The sequence below is a fragment of the Stegostoma tigrinum genome, chromosome 26 (assembly GCF_030684315.1).
Source record: "Stegostoma tigrinum isolate sSteTig4 chromosome 26, sSteTig4.hap1, whole genome shotgun sequence".
Lineage (NCBI taxonomy): Eukaryota > Metazoa > Chordata > Chondrichthyes > Orectolobiformes > Stegostomatidae > Stegostoma > Stegostoma tigrinum.
Genome location: NC_081379.1, coordinates 21,695,829 through 21,720,758, shown reverse-complemented (window position 1 = coordinate 21,720,758; position 24,930 = coordinate 21,695,829). Strand labels below are relative to the sequence as shown.

The 24,930-nt window shown below is 37.3% G+C and overlaps 1 protein-coding gene across 3 annotated transcripts in view; it reads left to right on the top strand.

Annotated features, from left to right (window-relative positions):
- LOC125464364 (ABC transporter B family member 1-like) overlaps nt 1-24,930 on the top strand; it is a 152,136-nt gene that overhangs the window by 58,724 nt on the left and 68,482 nt on the right. For 2 of the 3 annotated variants that reach the window (XM_048556692.2, XM_059655015.1), the window contains exons 13-16: nt 4,850-5,017; nt 5,643-5,704; nt 7,222-7,348; nt 13,172-13,305. In XM_048556692.2, coding sequence (XP_048412649.1) covers nt 4,850-5,017; nt 5,643-5,704; nt 7,222-7,348; nt 13,172-13,305 — 491 coding nt within the window. Of the gene's footprint in view, nt 1-4,849; nt 5,018-5,642; nt 5,705-7,221; nt 7,349-13,171; nt 13,306-23,963; nt 24,570-24,930 lie in introns of those variants that run through there. The other variant, XM_059655016.1, reaches the window with a different exon arrangement.

Genomic DNA, 24,930 nt, shown 5'->3' with positions numbered 1-24,930 from the left:
TGCATACTTTTGGTTACTAGGATTCCATTGGATTGTGAATCATTTTCAATTTAAGTTTTTTTTTTGGGTATGATCATGTTCGTTTGCTAACCCAGTGATTTTCTATTCAGTAGCTATTCCCGTTCAATATTTTGTTATTAAGTGGAAAATGCATAACTTAAAATTGATCATGTTCAAGTACAATTCACAAATTCCTATTTGGAAGGTTTCACCAGAGTGTAGTGCTCAACAAAATCATTGTGGTTAAGCTTTATATTTATGGAAGTCCATTGTTTTGAAGTCATTGCAAAGCTTTTATTGGGCAAATTGTTAAATAATATCTGCATCAAATAAGCATTTGTTCTTTTGCAAAGAGTCCTCTTTGGACTCAATGTTATTCTGTTTCTCCTTCCACAAATGCTGCGAGACTGATTGAATTTGTTTAGCATTTTATTTTTACTTCTCCAGCATTATTGTGTAAAGTTATGATGAAAGATTAATTTAAAAAACCTAATGTGTAATTGAAATGTCATTAATAAATATTGCATGAAAAGTAGCAATAGGAATTTGTAAACCTTGTGAATAATAGACGTTTATGCTTTTTTCATAAACAATCTTCTCAGTGCGTCATTTGATCATCAATCTAAAGATTGCAAATCAGAACTATTTTTAAGAACTACTGCAGTAATCATAGATGTGACGTTGTACTGAATTAATATCTTTCTTCACAATCTTTTTGAAGTGTTGATTAACCTTTTGAAATTAGACACTGCTCAGAAGCAGACATTTGCTGCATTGTGTAAATGCATGCCTTAGAAAGATGAGTGACTTCAATTAAAGTTAACCTCAAGTCAAACAGATCAGCTGTTTTGTACAGGAAAAAAATGTGATGTTTTGAAGATCGGCTGTTGCATTTCATCAGTATGCACTGACTGTGTTCCAAAATTTGAAAACTCATCAAAGTTAACATAAATGTATTTCAACTTCAGTTGTTTGAAAGAAAGGTTCGTAGAGTTTTCCTGTTAGCTATACTCCTGATTGAGGCAGCATTCCAGGCCCTATGCTAAATTTCACAACACCTTTTTAAAGTTATGAAGCAACTTCAAAAACTGTTCAGTGCTTTCACCCCTTGTCCCCCCTGTTAACTGACCTGTTTGCTGTAAAGAAAGAAACACAATTTAGAATAAGCGATAAAACCACTCTGTTACAGTAACAGAGATAATGGGAACTGCAGATCCTGGAGAATCCGAGCATCATCTTAGTGCTCCTAAGATGCTTGCCTGTGCTAAGATTCTCTAATTAATGGAATAGTCCATTGAAGTAGATCATTGTTTCAAGATGTAAATAAATCAAGAAAGGTTGCATTGAAACTTAGCCCTCAATAGAATGATAGCCATTATCCTATTTGCATTTCATGTTCCAATAATCTTTTAAAAAAGATTCAGTCGCTATTCCTGTTCAATATTTTGTTATTAAGTGGAGCTTGCATAACTTAAAATTGATCATGTTCAAGTACGATTCACATAGATTCCTATTTGGAAGGTTTCACTTTTGGCCACTATCTGGCTTATCTGAAATCTCCACCTCAGAACCAGGCAGCTTTCATGATTTAGAGATAGTAGGAACTGCAGATGCTGGAGAATCTGAGATAACAAGGTGTAGAGCTGGATGAACACAGCAGGTCAAGCAGCATCGGAGGAGCAGGAAAGCTGACGTTTCAGGAAGGGTCGAGGCCTGAAACGTCAGACTTGCTGCTCCTCCGATGCTGCTCAGCCTGCTGTGTTCATCCAGCTGTACACCTTGTTATCTCAGCTTTCATGATTTAATCTGACAAAAGATCATCAACCTGAAACATTAACATTGTGAAGAAAGAAACAGATGCTGCTAAATCTCCTACGACCAGAATTTTCTGTTTTTAGATAGCCAACACCTCCTTGTTTTATTTTTGTTTTTATCTTTTCAGTTCCATTTCTTAATTATTTTGCTTCTTTCTTGTCCCTTAATCTCCAATATAAACCAGTATGATTGATTTCCCAGCTGAAAACTGTTGTGTCCTTCTATATGGTGATTTGTCATTCTTGACCTCAAATCTGTAACTAGTCATCAGAGGCAGCTGTACTGTTTGCTCAGAACATAAACCATAAGAAACTTTAGATGGGTCTACATGCGATGTTATAGGAAAATCATCGCTAGCAGCTGCCATTTGAAACAAAAGAGTGCATTGCTTATGATCTGAATTTATTGAACTCAGTGTTGAGTCCAGAAGGCTGTAAAGTGCCTCAATGAAAGATGAGGTGCTGTTTCTCAAGTTTACATTGATCTTCTTTGACATTGTGTAAGAAACTATTAGTGACAATTCTGTTATTTGTTTTAATGTCAAGATCTATCTTTTATTTCTTTACTTGTGTTTTGACTGTTGTCTCTGATTTGAGCCAGTATCCCTTTGTGTTATTTAATCTCCTGTGCCTTCCACCCTATCGCCAGCATTTGCTTTTGATCTATTTTGTACCTCTCACCCCCCCCCAGTCCCAAAATATTAACTGTTTATCTTCCTCTGCCATCACTGTCTGATGAGTATTTCTGGAACTTATTTTAACTTCACATTTCCAGTATTTGCAGTTTTTTGCTTTTGTAATAATATAGAACTCCAACTCCAAGGATTTTAAGTGTGAATTCAAGTCTAAACTGATATTCCCAAGTAATTTTCTAGTGAAATGAATTAATAGAATCGCAGTTTCTCTGTGACATAGTTCATCTATCCACTATTTACAAAAAGCAAATGGAGGAGAGGCTGTCAGATTCAAGTGGAGTCAGCAATGCCAGCATTCTCGGCATTTTAAAATGCCACATTCCAGCTTCCCTTGGTCATCTAATATATTGTTACTATTGTCACCAGTTCCAGCTAAAAGAGGTAACAAAATCAAACTTTTCTTCACAACATACTTGTAGATGCAAACTCTAGAAATGCTAACTTGTAATCTAGAGATGGCAGACCATTGGTTCAGAATATTGAGTTTTTCAGGGATCTACACATGTTCTGATTTGTTTCTATTATAATTCTAATTTATGCACAAACACTGAGAAGAAATATGGGACAGTTTATTGATGAGTAATAATTTTGCATAATTTGTAAATATGTTTCAATTAAATCCTGAAAATGAATGCAGATGTGAATGCAATTTTTTTCATCAGCAATGACTGAAGGACAACAATATTAAAAGCATAAGATTTAAATGCTTTAATGCCAAAGCATTACACAGTTCAGTCAAGTGTAATGGAAGCCAGTTAAATGTAATAACTTGGAAAAACAAAGTTAATAGTTTATCTAAACACCTGGAAATCAGGAATTAATGTCTTGCCCAAATCCAACTAAGTCATTTGTGAAAAATTAAGGTATCTAAAAATTCACTTGTGAAAGGATTTTTGCTCCATAAACTACAGAATTCAACAGTTGAGAAAAAAAATGTAATCAGCATTAAGGATGCTGGTGTTTCCATTATTTTGATTTTAGTTTGATATGTGTAATTTTGAAATCTATTTTTCTAGTATAAGCAAATCTCTTGAGTTATTGTGTAATCGTTAACTATATATCATTTACCCATATTTGAAGTAATTGCAACAACTGTTAGAAGTGTTTATTTTCTTTTGTGTATAATTTTGCCATGTACCAAAGTATTGCCATTTGGGGATCTGTGATAAACATTTATTACCTAGCACTTTTGAAGCATTTTGACCTCCTTTTATATTAGCTTTGTTGTCTGTTTTTTGTCTAATGCACTGACCACAAATTGCATTATTTTCATGAAAAACCAATTTCTCAATCATTAAGGTCATTAATAATAATCTCAACATATGTAGGTTCATTTAAAGATGTATTTAAATAAATTGGTTTAAAAGGGGGAAATGTTTAGAGTACAGTATAATCTGGGATTTCACTATAATGTGGGGATCTTATTAGTAATAATAACTAGTTGATCAAGATTCTGAAATTACATTGATTGGAAATCTGAATTTTGAACATGTAGCTTCCAGCGACTATGTCTGCCTCAGTCTGGCCCATTAAACCTCTATCCCTCTGTCCCTGTAGTTTAAATCAGCTGGCACTAGACCAGTTGATCTGTTGACGAATTAATTCCCAATTAATCCTTCGTGGAGCTCTAGTTGCGACTGAAGTAAGCACAAATCAAAAGCGCTCTCCTCACCAACAAAATTCATAATAACTACAAAGGTATATGTTAAAGGCACCAGTCACTCACGAAGAATGATCCTGTTGACGAGTTCCAGCAGTTAATTGCCCAGATAATGAAAATGTCTGTTCCTTGTCAAGGCTGCAAACTGATAAGAGTTGGATAAGTTTTTTTGCCAGTTTTTTGTTAACTGATGAAAACATTTGAAAGACTTTTAATGAATGAATAGGAGGTTTGGATGAATATGGCCCAAATGTTGACAAATGGGACTAGGCCAGGTTGGGATGACTGGCCATCACGGATGTGTTCAGTTCCCATGCTATATGATTCTATAACTAATTTTTTTGGTATTTTTCCAATTTTGATTAGAGGTAGTTTTCTGTTTTTGGTGGGGGATGTTTCAATGTATTTGTTTGACTTAATAATCTATTCAGTAGGGAAACAATTTCCACTTTCTAATATCAAATTCTTAAAATCCTATCTTCTTCACAACAAGGTAATAATTCTACAAGTGTTGAATATGTAATGATACAAAATAAATTAACTAACCATTTAATCTAAGTTAGTAGGTAAACTGACTGGAGGAGTAAAAGTGTATGATGAGTCTTTGTATTGAAAAACACTTCATAAGCTGTTTTGTTTAACTTAAAGCAAATTCTACCTTTCTGCTCTTTTTACATTAGCCTTTATGGTATATTCGATTAATGTTGCAATGGCATTTGGAATGTTAGCGTCACTTTATGGTGACTTCATGCAAGCTGTTGGGGCATCTATCCGTATCTTTGAACTCTTGGATCGTAAGCCAAAAATTCCCTATGTAGGTGGAAATCGCTTTGCTTCTCTCGAAGGCAGTAAGTAGATTTTTATGTATTGAACCTCCTTCAACTTGTCCAACAGTTTTTTTTCGGTGATTCAAATGCTATTGCAAAATTCTTCATTAACGTTAACATTAATTATTTAAGGTACAAACGCGTGATGTTTTGTTTTTAGTAAAAATTCTGGTAAAATAAGATTACCTATGTGTGAGGCTGTTGGTTTGAGGGAGTTCCTCAACCCCCGCCCCCCCTCAACTTCTCAAAGCCACGGTTTTAAATTGCAGAAGTTGATGTTATAAAAACAGAACTTCACTCATTCAATTCTCACAATACTCATATTTATAAATGAGTAGAATTGTCGATTGCAGGCTTCTAAAATACTCCCACATCTCAGATTCCTTTGCAAGAAGAAACAGAATTTGACTGACTTTGTCACAGCAAACCTATGACCACCTCACAAGTTGGTGAATGAAGGAAAAATTCCTTTATTTCTTTGTCATAGTTGAGAAGCTTGTTTATATCTTGTCTTTCATGACTGTCATTGCCTTGGAACAAAAAACTCTGTTCTAGAATATCAAAAATGTAAATTTTAAGAAAGGGTAATGAAAATATTTGAAATCTCCATTGTTGCCTTTATGATAAAGGAATTTTCTCATTTCAGGACTTGAGTTCCAGAGCGTCAGTTTCACATACCCAACAAGACAGGCATCCCAAGTTTTGAAGGTCAGTATTTTTGAATAAATGACCAACCATTCCGGGAACTAACAGAATTGCAGAGGAGGAATTTTCAGCTGTGACTGGTGGGAAGGTAAAAGTTCTAAAAAGTAAAAACATGCCCACTTCATTTTTTAAAATACTGAAGCAGGTAACTTTGGTGCTGGATGGGGTGTGGTACAAATAATCTTTTTGGAGGCCAGAGGTTACTAATCTTCAAATGAGACCTGATGTCTCCATTTTTATTCACTTAAAATTGTTAATATGTGGCAGCTGGGAATCCAACTTGTGAATGAAGATGAGAAGGTATCTTAACTGTACTTGTGGGCCAGCAGGAATTTCAGTGCTATCCTACCTCCTGCAGCTTCCCTTCACAAGATAGGACTCAAACAAATGGCTGATTCTCATACTGACTCTTTCCTCCAAACCCACCATGATATATAATTCACTGGCATCCTCTCCTTCCATTTCCCCAAATACTGAGGATTTCCAAGGTACCTGTTATCTGCTCTCCAGTCAACCAGCTTATCTAGCTCATTGCTTTGCTCTGGGAACCGTTGGATTAAATTCTGCATTCCTGTCTATCTCATTTTCCCAATTTAACATATCCACTATTTTGTTTTCCCAACTTCCTACCCAACACCCCATTGAAATCTCTCCTCCTTTGATTTGAGTCAATACCACACTTGTGTAATACAAGAAAAACATGTATATGTGCACTTAATTTACACTGATGTCACGCTTCAAATTATTTGCTCTGAGTAGCAGTAAAATGCAGAACACAGCATCTGTTAAGAGGCCAACAGGAAAGAAGTAAGATAGTCCTTTAGTTTCATTTTACCAGACTTTAGTTGGGTGGCTGCAGTAGTGAAGGGTGATTTCCAGTGTAAAGAATGATCATTTTACCTTTTTTGATCAAGTCTCTCAGATTTAACCTTTAGATGTTTGTGTCACCTATTCCTACTTGCCCTAAACCTAACAAGTGTCAACTATGTTGTGAATGACCGGGGCTGTATCTCAGTCAGTTTATGTAGGTTTCCCTTCTTGAAAGACATAAGTTAGTGCTTTTCATGGTAATTTACTGGGGCCTGTTTACAGATTGCTCAGTTATTAATTTCAAAATTTACTGCAATTTGTTTTGAACTTTGGATCTCTGGGTCTCTGATGTTAGAAGAAGCTTTTCGGATTACTTACTGCCTAACTAGTTTTCTAGACCATGGCACATGCAATACTATATAAGTGAAACACATCCCCAGACCCCAAAATAACACCACCCTTGCAAGAGATTTAACAAGTGTGTCCTAGTGAAAAACACTATGAAGTTTCTTTTAAGTTAATTTTATGTCTTATGTGTTTGTTTTCTAGCTACATGTGAGTAATGTATTGGAAGGTTATGCTGAGAACCAGCTGTCATATTTTGTTTGAAAATCTGATGAATTCTTTGTTGTGCTTCTTGCAAGTGACTAAAAATTTGACTCCTATTGTTCTAACTGTCTCAGTGATCATCAAAAATATTCTGTTTGTAGGAAATAACATTTGCTGTTGAACCAGGCAACATGGTCGCATTGGTTGGTCCATCAGGTGGAGGAAAATCAACTATAGTTAATCTAATCGAGAGATTCTATGATCCAGATTCTGGAAGAATATTACTTGGTATGACCTTGCATATCAGAAAATTGAATGTTATTTAAATATATACATTTTTGTTACAAACAATCCAAATCAGTCTGAATCTAATGTTTTATTTAGAAACATGTTGAACACTAATAGAGCATTCTTGCTATGGATCTGCAGATTCAATATAGTGCAGTTAACCACCAGAATCTTCCTAGCTTCCCAGTTTTTGTGCAAAATATAATTTAGTTAAACATAACCTAATATTTTCTGCAGCAATGAAATTAGCCAAGAAATTTTGAGCATTGTGAAACCTCGTTAGTTGATAGATAATTTGCACCAAAATTTAATTGATTAAAATTCTGCTGATTAGAATACAGGGGCAGGTGATGGTGGTATTGTCATTGGACTGTTGATCCAAACACCTAGATAATGTTCTAGGGACTTGGGTTTGAGCTCTGCCTTGGCAGGTGGTGAAATTTGAATTCAATTTTAAAAATCTGATATTAAAAGTCTAATGATGACCATGTTGATTGTTGGAAAAATCCATCTGGTTCCCCAAATGTCTTTCAGGGAAGGAAACTGCCATCCTGGCATGTGACTCCCGATCACAGCAATGTGGTTGACTCTTAGCTGCCTTCTGAGCAATTAGGGATGGGCAGTAAATGCTGGGCTAGCCAGGGACACACTCATCCAATGAATGAGTCCAAAAAAAACATGCTGCAGAAAGCAGAGATGTTTCGAATGATACATGGCCTGAGACCTGTTTTTTTTAAAAAGGAGATGAAGCAAAGTATTCCCCATGGCTCAGTTGTTATTTTAGAGTTTAGTGGGTCCCCTGTTATTTAGAAACAAAGCTGCCATCCACTTAACTTGTATTCCATGTAGAAATACACAAAAGAAAAGAACAAGTTTGAATCCCTTTTCTATTCTCAGTGCAGCTTCAAGTCGAACTTTAAAGTTCATTTTCCACAGTAAATTGAAAAAAAGGGTCACGTGCCTACCCCAAAAATCAGTCTGTTACAAATAGTACAAGATAAACCGTAAACATAATTAAATCATACTATACAGTTAAGTTTACATGCTTGCAAGTACTAATGTAACTTGCAAATGCTCATTACCTTAGTTCTAACATTATCACTGGATTAAGAATAATTTCAAGATTTTATTAATATGTGCACATGATCCCTATTGCTACTCTAAACCAATCCATTCTACAACCATCTGACAGGGTGATCCCAATTGGATTCATTCAGCAAATGGCTTTTACTTTTCATGCTTTTTAACGGGAGGAGCTGTTATAATGAGATTTTCATCTGTTTTCCAGGAGGAAAACCGTGGAGCTGCACAAAATGCTTAGGAAATCGGAATTAAAATTATAGAAGCTCTGCAGTGCAGGAAGAGGCTATTCAGACCATCGAGTCCATACCAACCCTCCAAACAGCATCCTATCCAGACCTAATTCCACCATCCTATCACCATAATCCCACAATTACCATAGCCAATCCATCTAGTCTGCACATCCCTGGACACTACGGGTGTCAATTTAGCGCGGCTAATCCATCTAACTTGCACTACTTGGGACTGTGGGAGGACATCCACACAGACTGGGGAAGAATGTGTGGATTTTGCACAAACAGTGACTCAGGGCTGGAATTGAATCCAGGTCCCTGGCACTGTGACACAGCAGTGCTAACCATTGTGCCACCATGCTGTCCTAATTCTACAAGTAAAGACAACTTTCCTGGGACTTTTGTACTTTAAATCTGACCGCATGATGTAGGTGGACCAGTACAATTTTATGGGACTCCAGGGAATATTAGAATAGTTTATACACAGGGATTAATGGTTATTGACTGGCTTAGATTGTGTAACAAACACCAAGAAGCTTAATGTTGTTTCTTTGCAACAGTCTTTTTTTTGGTAAGTTACGTTTCCATTCTTCTACATGTTGTCCACCATGCTGTGAGCAGCATGATGTTATTGGTATTCATTTTCAAAATGCTTCATTTAGCCTTGAGTCTTTTGGTTCTAGTATCTTTTTTCAAGGACAGTGCATAACTTACTATCTCGGTGCGTTTAACAGGTTACCAAGGACTTTATAGCGTCAGCAGTGGGCTGAAAGATCTATGAAGTAAATTACAATTATTTGCAAACTTGAATATGTGATTTGTGGAGAAATGTCTCACCTATTCAAGCATCATTTAGTTGTCATTATTGCCAAATGCATGACATGTTTCTCAAATTTCTCCCTTGTATATGCTCACACGTGATCTTACTAAAATTTATGGAACCAAGAAGAGTTTGGCATGTAAAGTTTAACAATATACTGACTAGGTTTTATTGAAAACATCTCTGTTTGCAGCTGTGTTGATTTTAAATGTAATGCCCTCCAGAGGCCCTTCCTATGTTGTATAACCTTAATTCCCTAGTCAGTCTCACAGCATAACACCCAGAGTTGCTGCACAAAATCACCTTAATGTTCACTTCAGTCCTTTCATCACAGGAATGATGTTTCTGATTCATTGGGAAAAAAGTACAATTTCTCCCATTCTGTGTTGTTTATAAAAACAATCTGAAGTACTCTTACTGTTTTAAAATACATTTTACAATTGAGATTTCTGTTGTCATGTTTCAAATCTGAAGTATTACTATCCATAATGAAAGCACTTCTTTAATTTTTCACTATTGGTTTGTAACAATTTTCTTGTAAAATTACAATGATTGTAAAAGAATGTCCCTTGCATGTCATATGACAAGATGGAGAATCAGTAAACATTCTGTAATTTGGACACTTCTTTTGGCTTAACGATATGCTGTGGCTAACAGTAGAAGGCCATTCTGTTTGGAGGCTGTGTCAATGTGGTCACATGTCAAGCATTGGTGTTGCGAAAAAGTTTGGGTCATTTTCTTTCAAATCTTTTATTTTAATGAATACCAATGATGAGAACATATTCCCATTTTCATAATGTTACAACTATTTTCTATCCTTATTTTTCAAAAATTCACTTTACAATTATATAGTTTTTTAAAAAAAACTTAAAATAGTCTCTTCTGTGCTTGCAACTGCCTGCAAACAGAACAAAAGATCCTTAAATTGGAACTTTTTATTCAGTCTCATGCCAATATTAATTTAAATTCCACATGCTCTGCAGATTGGGCAAAAGATTTAGATGTGTTCTTGGCTTTTGTTGTATTTCTTTTAACTGCTAGGCTGGTTTCGATTAGCTGCTCTATCAGTACAGAGCTGACAAATATCCTTGAGTTATGGTGATACATGACAAATTTTCCCTCATTATGGCAGATAAGCAAGGCCGCCTGATGGGTTGAACAGGGAAGTGGTTCTGCTGTGATGTGATTTTATTCTTGACACAATTTCCCACATCAATGTGGCTTGCGCAAGACAGCACTGAATTTTAAGCACACACTATATTTCCTACATTTGGAATTTACTTACTCTCTCTCTTCAGCTTAAGGAACATCACAATGAAAGCTGGCATTGCCCACAAAGCTTGTTATGCCTTCAGATTGACCTAATCACCTTTTCGAGTTTCCACTAACTTTATTCACTTTGTTTTGAAGAGACATGAGGCAGTAATCCAATTCTTCTGCATTCAGAGGAAAATTTTAAAAGCTGCTGAGCATAATTTTTAATTAAAATGTTTTAGAAATGACAACTGCACTTCAACATAATTGAGAATGACTGACAGAATAATTTCATAGTTACTTTCAGTTGTTAGATTCACACTGATTAGAAAGGTCAGCTTTTGTGACCAATCAGTTTTCAGCTATATTAATCAAACTGAACCAAGTTCTTGTTCAAATATACAAACACATACTTCTAAAGCAATTTTTAAAATAGTTCATTTTAAAATGTCTTCCAGGTGCATTGGTTAATGACAGATTTTGTGGATTGGGTTTTCGCAGAATCTGGCTGACTCTGACCTTTAGAAACACCAGGCCGAACCAATTTCAAGGATTCTCAACTCGTTCCCAGTGCTGGCATTTTTCCATGTTGAGGGACAAAGGTTTGGGCTGCAAGTCCACACCCTACACTTCCAATCTAGCTGATGACATTGCAGGCATTTCAAACCTCTGCCTCCGTCTCCTCCACGCATGCCCACCATTTCTGTGGAGTCCAGTGAGCTTCTTGACGACTCAGTTCATGGCACTTTAAGTGAGTTCTGAGCAATGTCAGGATTCTGGAACCTTTTTCTAAAAGGTCTGCAAAAGGTTTTTCTCTGTCCCTTTATGCCAGATCCATGCCCCCACATCCCCTATGCCTATTCGTTTGGCTATGTATGTGCTACATGCAATGAGCCACATTAATGGCATGTTCTGAAATGTGCATGAAACAGAACACTGATTTAGAGACCTGTTTGAAGATTTTATTTTAAAATATTTCACTCAAACTTGTGAGATCAGACTCTGCTGAAGTGATTCAGTTTGTGAGAATTGGCCAAGAATTCATAATGAGACTATCTGGTGACTTGTTCAACATAAACAGTAGCTGGATCTTGGTTTCTCTAAATACCCTATTCCCAATTATTATCTAATGAAGCAGTATAATAAGCAAGTATCAACATTAAGCAAGAATAGTAACTGGCTTAATTTGGTGCATTTAACTACTCCAGATCTTCACTAGTTCCACTTTACAGCACTTGTCCCACAGTCTTAAATTTTCTGACATTGTAAACGCTCATCCAAGTACTTTTTAAAGCTTATGAGGTTTTGCACTTCAACCAGATAGTGCATTCCGTATTCCTACTGTCCTCTGGATGGAAATATTATCCTCAAACCCCTCTAAACCTTTTGCCTGCCACCTTACAATTTTCTCCTGTTTGTTACTGACCCTTCAAATAAAAGGAACAGCTGCTTTCTAGCCAACCTGTCCACACTCTTCACAATCTTAAACACCTCAATCAGGTTCCTTGTCACCCTTCTCTGCGATAAAGAAAGCAACTTGAGTTTATTCAGCCACTCTTCATAGCTAAGCTGCTGTATCCCAGACAGCATCCTTCTGAATCTCCATTACATCCCATCCAGTGCAATCTCTTCATTCCTGTGTTGCAGTGATCAGAACTGTACACAGTACTCTAGCTGTGGCCAAACCAAGTCCTGTCCAGCTCTAACATAACATAGCTCTTATAATCTGTGCTACACCTACTAAAGCCAAGTGTCCTGGATACCTCCTTAGACTCCTGTTAATCTGTCCTGCTGTCTGGGCAAACACCACATGTGTTCATTCCTCTGAGGTTCCTAGTGATCACCTGTCACTTTTCAGGGTTAAATTCCATTTGTCACTGATCTGTCCATCTGACCAATTCATCTATATGCTCAAGTAACCTGAGATCATCTTCCTCACTGTCAGCAACCTTACCAATCTCAATGTCATCTGCAAACTTAGTTATTATCCCCCTCTCATTCTCATCCAGTCTCCAGTCACACAAATAGTCTCGTACCACTGAGCCAGTTTTGGACCCAACTTGCCAAGTTACCCTGGATCCTGTGTGTTTTTACCTTGTTTATCAATCCCCCATGGAACCTTGTTAAAGGCTTTGCTGAAAACCATATAAACTACATCAACTGCACTACCCATTGTAGCCTTGAGTATTATGACCTGCACTAAATGTTAAATTGTCAATATACCCTGTTGAGACTCACGGGTTACATAAATTAAGTATCTTAGGCAAGATTGCTGAGGGCAACCAGCATAAGTCAGCTTCTTCAAGGAAAATTAGTTTTTGTTTTAAATAGCTGCTGTAATCCTGATATGTTTAACATTCAGTATTTCAACATAGGAAGTGTTGAAGCAATACTGTGAAAGGACTTGAGTTATTCAATCTGTATTGTTTGATTTAGGGGGATGTGATCTACAAAGCTTGGATCCACAGTGGTTCAGGCAGAAGATTTCAATTGTCAGCCAGGAACCCACACTGTTTGCAACATCAATAAAAAATAATATTACATATGGAAAAGAGGCTAACATAGAGGAGGTAAGCTTTTACAAATTTTGCTGCAACCCAGTTGCAAAGTAAGGATTTTTATTGTTTGAACCATGCAGTAAAGCATTCAAAGGGTTTTAAGGTGAGGTATCTAATTTGTGGAATCTCTTGGAAAATCCTGCATGACTTTTGTAGTTCTGAGAGAGGAAGCATTAAAAGAGAAAAAGAAAAGTTTTTAATTTGTATTGCACCTTTCAAAGCCTCAGGCATCACAAAGGGTATATGAGTGGCTCTTACCCATATTTATGGGCAGGATTATGTCAAGATTTTTAACTTTGGTGTCTGAGACATGAACCATCTAGATATGGGTGGCTGTTCCAAACCAAATTACATCCTGGACAAAGAAATGAGTGCGTTCACAAGCGAGAAGAGATCTTTGAAATTGAAATTAAATTTTCAGTTTTTATTCCTGCTGTAACTGAAAACATCTGCATCTACAAGAATTCATTTATACCATTCAAAACTTCTCAACTGAACAAGAGGAATTGAGCAATTGGTTAACAGTGACATGAATTCCACTTCCTGCTCGGACAACATTGGAGTGTCTGTCACAAGTGTTGTGACATCATAATACAGGCTACTTACATCCATTAGTAAATTTGCTAAGGAAACCGAAGGATAGTAAAAAAGTTAGCCAATATGTTCATGGAATATTGGCTAACATAATTTTCAGTTTCTTAAAAATAAACTTTTTACAGGGAGGCAGTGGATGCTGAGCTTGTTCATACAAGGTAGATAAAATTTTATTGTAGTATTTAAGATTTTGAGAGTATCAGTAAATTGAAGCCCGAAATACTGCTTATGATGAGCCCAAGAATGACCATGAGGGATAATAGTATGCAATTCAGAAATGGAAAGATGATTGGACAGAACAGTTCTCATTTCACGCAGTAGTGATTGATGGTTTCGAATAGACTGCCAAGGGCAGTGTTTGATTTTGTCACATCAGTAATTTTAAGGGGCATTTGGTGAGGAAATCAGTTTGAAACTGCAGCTCATGAAATATTTTGAACAATTCAAGCCCACCAGGTGGTTCGTAATGGTCTTTTGTTTTGGTTCTCTAAGTTCCTCTTGTTTACAACTTTATTCTAAGAGCATGAATTCAAATAATTAAAGAGGATATTCTACTTGAAATAAATATTCATAAGTATGTTTTAACACAGCATTATACATTTTAAAACTGTGTTTGGTGCCTAGTTCAACAACTCATTTTGCATAATTCAAATGCTGTGAACTATATTATCTGCAGTGATCCTGTGTGTTTTTACCTTGTTTATCAGTCCCCCATGTAACCTTGTTTTATGTGAAGCAGCTATTACTCGTGCAGGAACTATTATAGAAACTGGTTTTTGAGTTTATTTTACCATTGGAGACTTGTGGAATATATAATGGAATATTCCAAACATGCAAACAGTGATAAACAGCAAAAGACCCAAGAGTTTTTACAACCTGTTCCACATTGAGGCATCACAATGTATGCATTCTCCACACCAGAAAAAAGATAAAATAATCTCCCTGAAGAGATGAGAAACCAGATTAAAAAAAAAACAGGAAATGTTGAGGGAGGAGTGTGGTCATCCTTTTTTGGCAAGGTCCTAACAGGTTGCCTTGGCCAATTGAACTTGTTGTGCAGTACTTACCTACTTTGAGCAAGGGGATTGCTTTTCCCCAGCCTGAAACAAGTTCAACCCTCGTTTGAAGGAAGACCATGAATCAACATTCACGATATGAGCTTGCAACGTGTTCTGTGGACGTGCTATTCCTTGGGAAAAATAATCACCACTTGATATCAGACATAGCTCTGCCCTAACTTTATTAACTGATTAGTGTTGGATGAATGCCTTATTTCCCCAATCGCTTTTACTAATTTATGCTTTGGAAAATTAGATCATGATTTATCATTTCTTGTTGGATTTCATTTCTGATGCCTAAGCTGTGATGTGGGGCTGCTGGTGTTGGACTGGGGTTGATGAAGTCTGAAGTCACATGACACCAGGGTATAGTCCAACATGTTTATTTGAAATCACAAGCTTTCAATGCGCTGCTCCTTTGTCAGGGAAAATCACCTTACTTCACCTGACAAAGGAGCAGTGCTCTTAAAATCTTGTGATTTCAAATAAACCTGTTGGACTATAACCTGGCGTCATGAGACTGATGCCTAACCTAGTTTGGTTTGATTTTTTTTCAGCCTGACCTGAAAGGTATTGGCTATTAAATCCGATTGGTCAAAAGTTAAACATACAGATTAACCTCGAACACTAAAGGCATCGATAGATACACAACTCCATTTTCTGCTTAAGAATGATAATATGTCTTATCTTCCGATAATAACAATGTTAGCAATTACAGTATATATACTTACTATGCAACAAAATCTATGTCATCCAAAACTAAAGCCAGCTTTTGATAACGAAAGACCATGGTGGCCATGTGGATTACTTTGTCAGATGTATTTCTAGTAAACATGTGTGAAATTTAGCAAACGAATGTGCTATATTGATGAGAAAGTCGATCAAGTTAGTTACACAATACTATCACCTACAAAATTCAGTCTCATTAGTGGAGGAAAAAGTTTTCCGTGTGTGTGTGTGTGTGTGTGTGTGTGTGTGTGTGTGTGTGTCCATGCATATGTACTTATAATTATCCCATGGGTCTTAATTAGTCGTAGTCCAATTTCTTCCCTTCTATCCATACTAAATAGGTTTTAAGTTAACTTGCTAAAAGATTTTCATCCAAGTTTCCCTTCTCAGAAATGTCTCAATGTTTGCTTTCCTTTGTTCCATCTCACTATGATTTCTGAGGCACATCATTATCTCATCGGTTACCATGAGTATAAAGGCCATGACTCTGACTGTGGAACCCGCTATGGTCAACTAGCAATTCTTTTCAGCTATCTTGTATGAGCTAAAAATCATCATCAGCCATTTTATGTAACCCTCAAACTAAGAGCTTAGAGTTTCTCAGCCTTTAAGATTTTGCTGATTTCTAACCATGCCCACCTGCTTTGGAAGTTTCACAAATTAAGTGTTTACAACAAAGTAACTGTTTTCCCTGAAATGTCCTATGCTCCTTTGTATGGATTTGCTTCTGATTCCAGGCAGGTTTCCTCCAAGCTCCTAAAATCATTTCATCTTTGAGTTTTCTAAGCTAATGCTATATGACTCAATGACTGTATAATAATCCTTTTTTTACCCTGAACTAAAAACAAACTAATAGCCTTCAATGTTTGCACCACATATCATAAACTACCACAGTAATAACATTTTCCGTTAACATTCCTGAAGTTCCTTCTCTGATACAGACAGGATTCGGTCTGGAGGGCATGCCTGCTCTATTTTTTTTCTTTAAGACTCCATCATGAATGTAACCACTACCCAAATGCAAATATTTTCAAACCCATACTCTTAAAAATAGTTTTAAGTATCACACACCTTTTTAATCACAATTTAACAACCTCACTGCTGCATTGGAAACCAGAATGTTTCACCTCAATGTGTATGGAATGGGCAAATCACTAATTTTGATGCTGTACAGCAAGATGGGAACAGTGGGCCACACATTTTCCATTACCCTGCCGAAACACGAGTTTCAGAGATGGTGTTTAATCGCACATCTCTGCATTGTTGCTGGGTCTGTACCCAAAGATGATTGTTTTAAAAAGTGTCCAAACCATGAGAATATTTTAGGTTTGCTTTTGATTGGTAGAATCATGTTTTGATTAAACATTACAGGCTAGAGTTATTTTGATGCTTAAGATTTTACAAGTTAATTTTCTGCTTCAAGTTATATGTAGTTTGGTTTTGTTTTCAGTGCTCAGTTGCTAGGACTTAATTCTAAGTCAAGTTCCATGTTTTATCTGTCAGCATATTTATAATTATTGTATGGTTTACAACAATTCTTCGCTTCTCAGAGCCAATTATTAATTATTAGCAGGTTGTTTTTAAGTCAGTTCCTCAAACGCACATCACCAGAGCATAGACTGTGAACCCATAGTTTTCAGCTTTCTTAACTGAAGGTGAGAAAATATCACTTGAGAAAAATGCAGCCTGATTCTTCTCTCTCTTCCCCCCCCCCCCCCCCCCCCCCCCCCCACCAGGCAGATAAACAGAAGGGACTTCTGCTCACAGGCAGGAAAAATTATGCTATGTGATTACATTCTTCTCAGCTCTTTGAATATTCACGATCAGGTGAAATGCCAAATTGTCATGGTGGGTAGGTAGAAAGTTCAGTCACCTGCAAGGACAATCTGGACTCCAACTCCTGGCTCCCAACTAAACTGGGAGAAGCTACACACCCGAGAGCCTTTCACCGAGATTTGCGTGGGCAAGGACACAACCACCAAAGTTGGCCTTTTGAGTTCAGCTCACTTTTTTTTAACCTTGCTTTCCTGCCCTGTCAGTTTTTCTGGTGTCAGCCAATATGGCTATTTCTCATGAGCAGGCTTATTGGCCTGGTCAGGTTTTACCCTTCACACTGGCTTCTTGTTGTTAAATGTTTACAGACTCTGTATGACAGACGTCTCATGAGCTGATCATTATGGAGATGCTCCAACCCCACCACTCTGCATTCTTGCAAAAAAATTTGTTTTTTGAAGAAGCCAAAATAGTGAAACCATTCCAATGACCTGGGGTATTGATGCCATATAATTGATGTGAAACAGGTTCCTGCCTATCACAGTTACGAACCCCAACTCTCCTGAAACATTTGAGAGCTTAACACCAAACATTTAGCCTGCTGTTATTAAACACAAATTTTGCCTATTCTTTCCAAAAGTTCCAGGTGGACCCAAAAAATTTCATCCAAAATGTTGTTCCTTCGTTGCGCTGAATCAATGTAATGGGAAGTGCAGTAATTTGAAATGCAAGTTCACTGTCATTTTCTCAAAGAAACGGACAGTAAAGTACCAGTGAATTCCATATCACTGAGAATCAATTTATTTTAAAATCAAAGTATGGAATATGTTACATTTATTATTAAATTCCGTTTCATTGGTATGAGTTGTTTATGAATGTTCTTAAGATGTTACTGGAAGAATAGATGAAAGATGTGATTGTTATCTAAGTTCATATCATGGTTCACAGTGTTGAGGAATTTTTTTTTGATGCTTGTATCATTTCAGTATGATGCAAGAATGTAAAGATTTCTTTTGCTAATCAATTGTTCATTGATTCACATGAAGGAATGACCTGACAAGCATTGACATGGTCTGTCTTGAAAGTTGATGAAATAACATTGAAATACACATACTATTAAAAAAAAAAGTTCAGACTTTCTGTTAAATTTTCCAAGACTTTGTCTTTGAAATTTAACTTTATATATCCGTAATGATAGTTACAGAACAACATCCTCAGTGCTTCTTATGGTGTCTGTTCTTTCTCAGGATCAAACAAGAATAACCTGTTGAGTAGGATATTTTATTCTAAAAAGATTTGAAAATGGTGATCTGAATAGTGCTGAGTTAATGTATTGTCCTGTCACTTGGAAGATTTATTTAGCGTATAGCTAGTACATTTTTGGAATGACGTCTTCAATTTATGCCATTTGCAAGGATTTGGGCAGTGTCTGTTCAGTTCACATGAACAAATTGCATCCTGTAGTGTTGAAGAATTTTGGAGCTGAATGTAGTTCAAAATGTGTTCAAACATTACCCATAATAGTAATGAATGAGTCTAAATCTTGCCAGATTAGTCTCGTTCTTCCTGAGTGTATCATGTAAATAGTTTCCTGTAACAGTTAGAATTCTGTAATCTTTGTTAGTGTTCCCATTTTATCTTTGAAATTAGTACCTAATTAGCTAAAGTATATGTTACCATTTATGAAATTACTTTTGTTTTCCAAAGCCTTTCTGCTTGTACAATTGTTTCCAGACACTTTGTTTTTAAAATAATCTGATTAGAATCTACGCACTTTTAAATGTGAAAATAATTGACACTTGTTTATTCCTAGATGTCACTTCAACATCTGGAAAGAATGGCAGAGTACACCTTTAAACTTGAGCTGAAATTATAGACAGCTAACCAAAAGTGCTGAACGCTTTTGTTTTGAAACCAAGATTTTTCTTCTGTTGCTGGAAATATTATAGTATTTCTGCTACATTGCCTCTTATTTGGTTTAAAAGAATTGTGCAAGTGCCTGCACATCCCTAACACTTCTTTGTTCTTGACCAGCAGGGTTAAGGAGAATTACAAGGCATTCTATACATATATTAGGAGCAAGAGGGTAGCTAGGGAAAGAATAAGCCTTCTCAAGGATAAAGGAATAGGGTTATGCCTGGAGCCAGAGAAAGTGGATGAAATCCTGAATGAATACCTTGCATTGATATTCCCCAAAGAAAGGGATATAAGGGATGTTGAGGTTGGGGAAAGGTGTGTGAATAATCACAGGCAGGTTAACATAATGAAGGAGGAAGTGTTGGATGTTTTGCAATACATTAAGGTAGACAAGTCCCCAGGGCCAGAAGCAGTCTATCCCAGGATGCTATGGTAGGCAAGGGAGGAAATAGTTGTGGGCCTTACAGATATCTTAGGCCTAAGGTGAGATTCCAGTGGACTGGAGAATGGTCAATGGTATGTTGCTAAAGAAAGGAAACTTGGATAATTCAAGTAATTACAGCTTAGTGAGCCTGACGTCAGTGGTTGGGAAGCTGGTGGAGAAGACACTGAGAGACAGGATTTATTTGCATTTAGAAGCAATTGGACCTGTTTATGACAGGCAGCATCGATTTGTATAGGGAAGATCATGTCCCACCAACTTGATTGAGTTTTTTTTTGAAGAGTTGGCAAGAATGATTGATGAGGGAAGGACTCTGGATGTTATTGACATGGACTTTATTAAGGCCATTGATTAGGTATCTCGTGGCAGGCTGGTACAAAAGGTGAGTCTCATGGGATTTGGGTGAGCTGACTGGATGGATTAAAAAAAACTAGCTTGGTCATAGATGATAGAAAGTAGTGGTGAAAGGGTGCTTTTCAGAATGGAGATTAGTAACTGATAGTGTTCTTCCAGGATCATTGCTGGAATCTTGGTTTGTAATATATAGAAATGATTTGGAAGAAAACGTAGGTGGTCTGTTCAGTAACTTTGTGGGTGACACCAAAATTGGCAAATTGCAGACAGTGAGAAAGATTGTCAAAAGATACAACCGAGTATAGATCACAGATTTGGGCAGAGAAATGGCAGATGGAATTTAATCCAGAAAAATGAGAGGTGATGCACTTCAAAAGATCAAATTCAGCTGCGAGTTACACAATAAGAAACAGAATCCTTAGCAGCATTGACATAGAGGCATCTGAGTGTATAGGTCCACTGATCCTTGATACTGACAACAGAGTTTGATAAGGTGGTCAAGAGGGCATATAGTGTGCTAACCTTCATCAGGCAGTTGAATTGGCAAGTTATATTACAGCAGTACCCAACTTCAGACAGGCCATATTTATAATATTGCGTGCAGTTCTGGCCACCACAGTCAGAAGGACATGGATGCTTTGGAGAAGGTCTGGACAGGGTGTACCAAGATGTTGATTGTTCTGGAGTGTTTTAATTATAAGGAGAGGTTGGAGGGAATCAGATTGCATTTACTGTAAAGACAGAGACGGAGGCTGAGGGGTGCCCTAATAAAGGTCTACAAAGTTATGAGACATAGAGTGGATAGTCAGCAGCTTTTTCTCCGTGTGGAGAGATCAACTACAGGAGGGCACAGGTTCCAGATGAGAGGGGGAAATTTAGGGGAGAAGTGCAGGGAAAATTTTTCACACAGAGGGTGGTGGGTGCCTGGAATGCACTGGCAGTGGAGATAGTGGAAGCAGGCACATTAGCAATATTTAACACGTATTTTGATCGGCACATAATTTTAGAGACGTGGGGCAAATAGAGGGATAGAAACCACACAAGGGCCATGAGTAGCTGGTACAAGTGAGGATTGGGAATTGGCACAGGTTTGGTATGCCAAAGAGCCTGTTTCTGTGCTGAATTGTATTGTATTTGGTTGCACTGAGCAACCATACCTTCTGACACATGGCAGATAAGATTTGTGGTTAATTGCCCTGTTGATTGTAGAACAGTTTTGGTAGAGATTCATTATTAGTGAAGGAATACCAAGTGTAAGGAAAACTTGAAAGGAAATATGATCTTTTTTGAGACGAATGTGTGTTAGGATAATTAGGCTACTTTAACTTTTTAACTTTGCAATTTGACTTTTTTATGGTATTTAGCTTTGTACTTCTTTAAATATGTTGTGACCTATTCTATCAACACCTTTCCGCATTTTCACTTTTTCTTGAGCATCACTTGTGTTTTCAGGTATAAGCTTGTCAGGATTACACATGTAAGAATACAGGGATGAAGTATGCTGCAGTACAAAAATCAAGGTATATTTTCAAAAAGACAGTTGAAAGTGTGACTGGTTAGCTTGGCTAATTTCATTGGCCAGTCACTTGTAAATCATAGGCAATCAAAACGGTATGTTTTAGCAAAAACTGTAACTTTTTAAAAAAGTAGTTAATTGGAGTCAGGTGCACAAATTCAAACTGTTATCATAAATGCAAGAAGTGGCTGTTTCAAATTAAAAATACACATGAATAAGTAGGAAAAATATTCTCAAATAATGGGTAAACAAAATGCAGATCACGTTGAAAACAGCCTTTACTGAAATTACAAAACTCATTTTATATTGGCACACCCCCTGAAGGGCAGTGTATTGGGCAGATTCCTGATGAATTGACATTTATTAACATTGTTCTGTCCTTTGTAATAAAATGAATCAAATTGAGAAAAAGGAACAACTGATAAGTCTTCTATCAGAAAAGATTAAGAGAAGTTGCTCAGAGGAATGAAGGAGAAAGATGTAAAGATTCCACAGAAATTCTGCAGAAATATGCTTGAAGGATGCTTAATAGAACAGTGAAAACGTCTTTGTATTTTCTCTGTAGCCTAGTCTTAAACTTGCATAGCCAATATTTTATTGAGTACTGCATAATGACAAGTCTACATCCTGTATTTGTATTGTTTGCCTTTCAAATTCCTTTCTATATCTGGATCTAAATTTCCAATATGCATGAGTATGAATGCTCCTTTAATGCTGAGATACTGTCAACAGTTGTATTATTAGTATAAGGGTTTTGTGACTGTTCAGATTCCTCTTTATGCAGCTGGGATTTTGGCAGACAATGCTCCTTGTGTTTCACAGTATGACTTTCTAATAAGTTAAGGACCGTCTTAGAGAAGTTGGTCCTCGTTATGGCCCATGGTAATTCAGCAGTGCTTCAGTGTCACGTGCCTGTCAACCAATTGGCAAGCTATGAATGACAGATTGGTTGCTGCTACAATGAAACTTGTAAAACTGTTTTGCCTCCCACCTTTCTTTTCCAAATCAGATATTTGTCATTTCCAACAATCTTCTCCATTATATGACTCAACTCTGCAATGTATTGGGATTACTTGAGAGTTCATTTCACATTAAAATGTCATTTTTAGGTGAAATTTCCCTTTCAGAGCATGTACTTGCACTGTTATTAAGCGTTTCAGTATTGCGACTGGAATTATGCAACATTTTCTTGTAGGTTGGACATCTAGCCGATCATGGAACAGACAATCAACTAGTTCTTCAGGGTTGAGGCATGCAATATATCTTGGATCAAGAGCAGTATGAAAATGGATGCCACTGCCATTTACCGTCAAAGGTGTATTTAAAAGATAACTGGAGAGGTGCAATCTAGGAGCATCAATCTGACAGTTGTTTTGGAGGTGTTGGCCCTATTGACCACCATGAAAATCCACTGTTTCTCCCATCATCAACCATGACGTGGAGAAGAAGATGGTACATCAATGCTTCAGTGCAAGTTACCCTCCAGCTTGCCTGGGAATGGCAGAAGTTTTTCCCAGGTTTGACAGCAGTATAACCTTTGACCTGAACAAGGGCCTGGTTGGAGTTTGTAGCATAGGTTAGTGGCCTTGGGATCCATACCAGAACCTCTGTCCAGTGCAGAGGAAGGACAAATGAACTGTATTTTGAAAAGATGAATGGCACTTTGACTTCACTGCAACCTAGCACTCAAGGGTATCAGTGAATTAATTGAGACAGTGGAGAAGAATGTCAGACAGGACTTTGGGCTGTAGGCTTTAGCAACAGATGGAATATTTGAGCTAAATGAAAGCCACTTCATAGATTGAAAGTTGTACCAGTTGCAGGACAGTGTTTATATATGTACCACATTTGCTGCAAAGTGTACTGGACGGTGTGAGGTCACCGGCATGCATGCTTATTGAGCAGTTATGGGCCCATTGAGATCATACTCAGTTCTTCTGTCTGTTTGCCTGTGGAAAGAAACAGGCTCCAAACCAAAGGGAATGTGCGAAGACTAGAGGTATGTTTTTAGGGTCCTGCCCTCAAATGGGGAAAGGCCTTAGAATTTATTTTTCAACTATTCACTGGTGGGATGTTGATGTCACTGGCTAGCCAGCATTTTGGTGTTGTTTTATTATTGTTTGGGGAGAACATGAGTGCTCATATGAGGAGGGTGGAGTTTCATCTCAGCCAAGTGAGGATGCCTCCAATGTTGTGTTGACAAATGGACATAAATGAGTAATGCCTAAATTGTAAGCGAGGAAAGGAATTGTAGGTAACAGCTAAATGTTTGTGTTCTCCACTGTAGGTTCTCACAACAAGACCATGAGACGGAGGCAGCCATTCCTTAGCTCCAGCTTTACCCTGAAGTACCATAGACCTGGAGCCAAAACCTAATTTCCTTGTACTGTCTACAAAGAATGCACATTCTAGATTAGGTTGCGAGGCGCTGTCTGATGAGATACATACCTGCAGCTCATGGATGATATGACAGCTGAGGCTCCTGATCCCAAGGACTGCTGGAAACAACAGGCCCATGCTGAGCCCCATACAGGGGTGCACCTCTGTTCTCACCTGTAAGAGACTTGATAAATATGGGGAGGCATGCAAGATAACATTTGCCAGAAATACCCAAGTCTATGCACAGACTTGATCAATAGATAGAGGGCTGTGTCCCAATTCTGACTGCTCTCCAAGTCACGGCAAGGTCCTTTGGCTTCCTCCATGTAAAGAGCAGTGCCATTGAGAATGAGGTGCCACAGGGCATTGGCTGATTGCCGAATGCATTATCAGGTTCTAACCATGACATCCATACTTACTAAGAATAAAATGAGACCCCATCATTTCCATATTGGTTACAAATGTGAATATTTGATTCAACTACCAAATTGCCCAATTCTACATAAATGTCTCATTCAGGTTCAAAGAATATGCACATCAGTTTTTTTCATTAACAAGAAAATAGCTTTCATATTAGAAAACAGTATATAACCAATAGTAAAATATTGACCAATGAATTGTTGATCTATAACCATATGTCTCAAATAAGAACGGCAAAAGATTAGGATTTCTCATTTGTTTAACTTAAACTTTACCTGTGTGACAGCTCACTCTTTCTTTGCCACACACACAAACAGACAAACATACACACATTGAGTGAAGAGTGAGGAAAGTAATAGTTGGAGGAAACGCCATTCTGTATTCCAGTCCAGAATCACACACTCGATGGTTTAGTTCCATGGTTGCCCTCCTTTTGTCAATGGTCCCTCCACACA